General features: G+C 25.3%; 1 protein-coding gene across 1 annotated transcript; it reads right to left on the bottom strand.

Annotated features, from left to right (window-relative positions):
* Nucleotides 1–209: 209 nt before the first annotated feature.
* On the bottom strand, nt 210–1,992 carry LOC107459066 (organ-specific protein P4; the record flags this gene model as incomplete). Its single annotated transcript, XM_016077277.3, is given in 2 exon segments — nt 210–824; nt 1,885–1,992. Coding segments are annotated over 2 exon segments (555 nt in total). The 3' UTR covers nt 210–314.
* Nucleotides 1,993–2,755: the final 763 nt, after the last annotated feature.

Consider the following 2,755-nt stretch of genomic DNA (forward strand, 5'->3'; position numbering starts at 1 on the left):
TGCATATCTTTCTATTTATTGTTCTATATATTTTTATATATATTTAATTTATATATATAAATAAATTATTTGATTATTTTTAATGAGCAATTATTTTTAATTTTGTTTATATATTTACAAATTAATATATCCAGAAATAAATTATATTTAAATGGAATAATTATGAAATGTGTCCAAAAAAATTCAAAATGATCAATAGATCGATGGAGTAACTAACTTACATCATTTAAGATGCATTTATTTTTATTTATTCATCATTATAGTATAACCAGTAGTGACATTTCATACTGTTCAAAGTGTTTCACCATGTCCTTTTACTTAGCATCAACATTGTCCTTATCATAAACTGAAACATTAGGTCTTGGTTCAAAGGATTTCACAAATTTCTTTTGTTTCTTAGCGTCAATGTCGTTGTCACCATAAGCTGAAACGTTGGGTCTAGGTTCAAAATCATTCACAACGTGCTTCTTGTTCTTGGCATCAACATCATTATCACCATAAGCTGAAACATTGGGTCTTGGTTCAAAATCGTTCACAACGTGCTTCTTTTCCTTAGCATCGACCTCATTGTCACCATAAGCTGAAACATTGGGTCTTGGTTCAAACTCTTTAACAACCTGTTTCTTTTCCTTACAATCCATTTCGTTATCTTCTGTAAACACCTTCTTTTCCATAGTTACTTCTTCTGTGACCATAAGAGGCTTCAAACCTTCAGTTTGCTGCTCCTCATTGAATTTAACGAGGCCTTGAATTTCTTCTGGCATGTCCTTGATCATTTTCCAATATTCCCCTGCATCTTTTCTTGATTCAACTGAAGCTACAAGCTTCTCCACACAAAACAAGGCAAAAGTAATTATCGAAATGCCATTATGCTGTAGAAGATAGAAACTCAGGTGCAGTGGACTTTAAGTGAAGTTGATAACTGAGAGCGGTTAGATAATTTGACTTATTTGACTAAAATTTCATCTAACGGCTCTCAGCTATGAACTTCACATGAAGTCGACTGCACCTAAATTTCTACCGCCGTAGAAATTAAATATATATATTGAAAATCAAATAAATAAACAAAAATATTAAGAGCTATAATTTGGGAATCATAGAGAATCATAACTTGTTTTTTTTTTTAGCTTTCTTTAATGTATTTATTTTTTTATTTTGTATTATTTAATTCTTGCTAAAATAAATAAATAATTTTAGATATAATAAATATATAATTATAAATATTATACATATATTTTATTATGAATACTAATAAATTAAATAAAATAATGTTATGTTATTTTCTCTCTAATATTAATCTAAACAAATAACCAAATAAAAGAAGGATTTAGCTAAAAATGTTTGAATCACTTGTTAAGATCGAAAATAAAAGTAAAAAGTTTTACAATTTTTTTATAGATGTGTTGGATAAATGGAAGAAACGTACGTCTAAAATATACTAATAATAATAGAAACCAATATATTATTAAGCATACAATGAAAACTATTAAAACTCAGTAAAACATGAACGAACTCTCAAACGACTAAAGCGACTAACACAAACCCAATAATATTCGAGAAATAATAAAAAAATTAGTCTAATAATTATAAAATTTTAAATATAACAAATATATAATTATAAATATTATATGAATAAAATTATAAATATTAAACTAAACAAACACGTATATCTTAGAGACTACAATTTCATTTATTATGTTATGTAATATGACATATAATAGATGAAATTTTATGAATGCGTGCATTCATGACGAATTACTTTTTAAATTTTTTTAAAACAGTGGTAAATTTTAATTTGAGTTGTTGTTTACTATAAAACTCAGTTCATGGGAGCTCTATCTTAAGGGGATTTAAACATAAAAACAATGAAAGGGAAACATATACCAGGACAAGGAAAGCAAGAGGAAGAAAAGCAAAAGCAACTCTCATTTTTTAGAATCAAGTGAAAGAAGTAAGACTCTCTTTCTCTTATTCTCTGTGGATGAATGCATGTATGATCTCTTCAACCTTCACCTATTTATAGCTCCAAGCCTTCAGGCTTCAAGATATCATACTTCTATTTTTAAATTTTAAACCGAAAACATATTAATTAAAATGTAAAATATTAAATGAAACATTTTATGTGACTAATATTCTTTTTGAAAAAGAGTAAAGAATCAATTTTTAATTAGTCAATATGAGCCAATTTTTTTTTTGAAGACTTAAGATTTATAGTTTATAATTTATTAGTGTTTAGAATTATGGGTTATAATTAAGGTATAAATTTAAGATAAAAAATAATTTAAAAAAAACTGATAAATATTAGTTCAAAAAATGTTAATTTTCTAGCATTACTCTATTTTTTCTTTTTGTCTTTGTTATAATTTTAAACCAATACTAACTAACTCTTCTTTTCGTTTTCAATTCCATTAGGTAACTAACAGAAATTTAGTGAACAATAAATCAACTATTAATTATAATTATTTAAAGTTGACTGATTAAAAATTATTTACTTATATTTTTTTTGTTTTATACTTAAAGTGTCGGCCGCCTCTGAATATTGCATATATTAAATGCAAATAAAAAGATGGATTAATAAACACATTAATACGCAAGTCATTTCATTTAAATAATTAGATTATATTATCATTTTAGTTTATAATAATTTTAGTATTTAAGTTTTAATAATCCTCGCACATATGAAAATAAAAACCGCTAGAGTAAAGTATTATTACGGTAAATTCTAAAGTTGTTCCTAACATTTTAATCGTTCTAT

This window comes from Arachis duranensis, chromosome 7, assembly GCF_000817695.3.
Source record: "Arachis duranensis cultivar V14167 chromosome 7, aradu.V14167.gnm2.J7QH, whole genome shotgun sequence".
In the NCBI taxonomy this organism is placed as follows: domain Eukaryota; kingdom Viridiplantae; phylum Streptophyta; class Magnoliopsida; order Fabales; family Fabaceae; genus Arachis; species Arachis duranensis.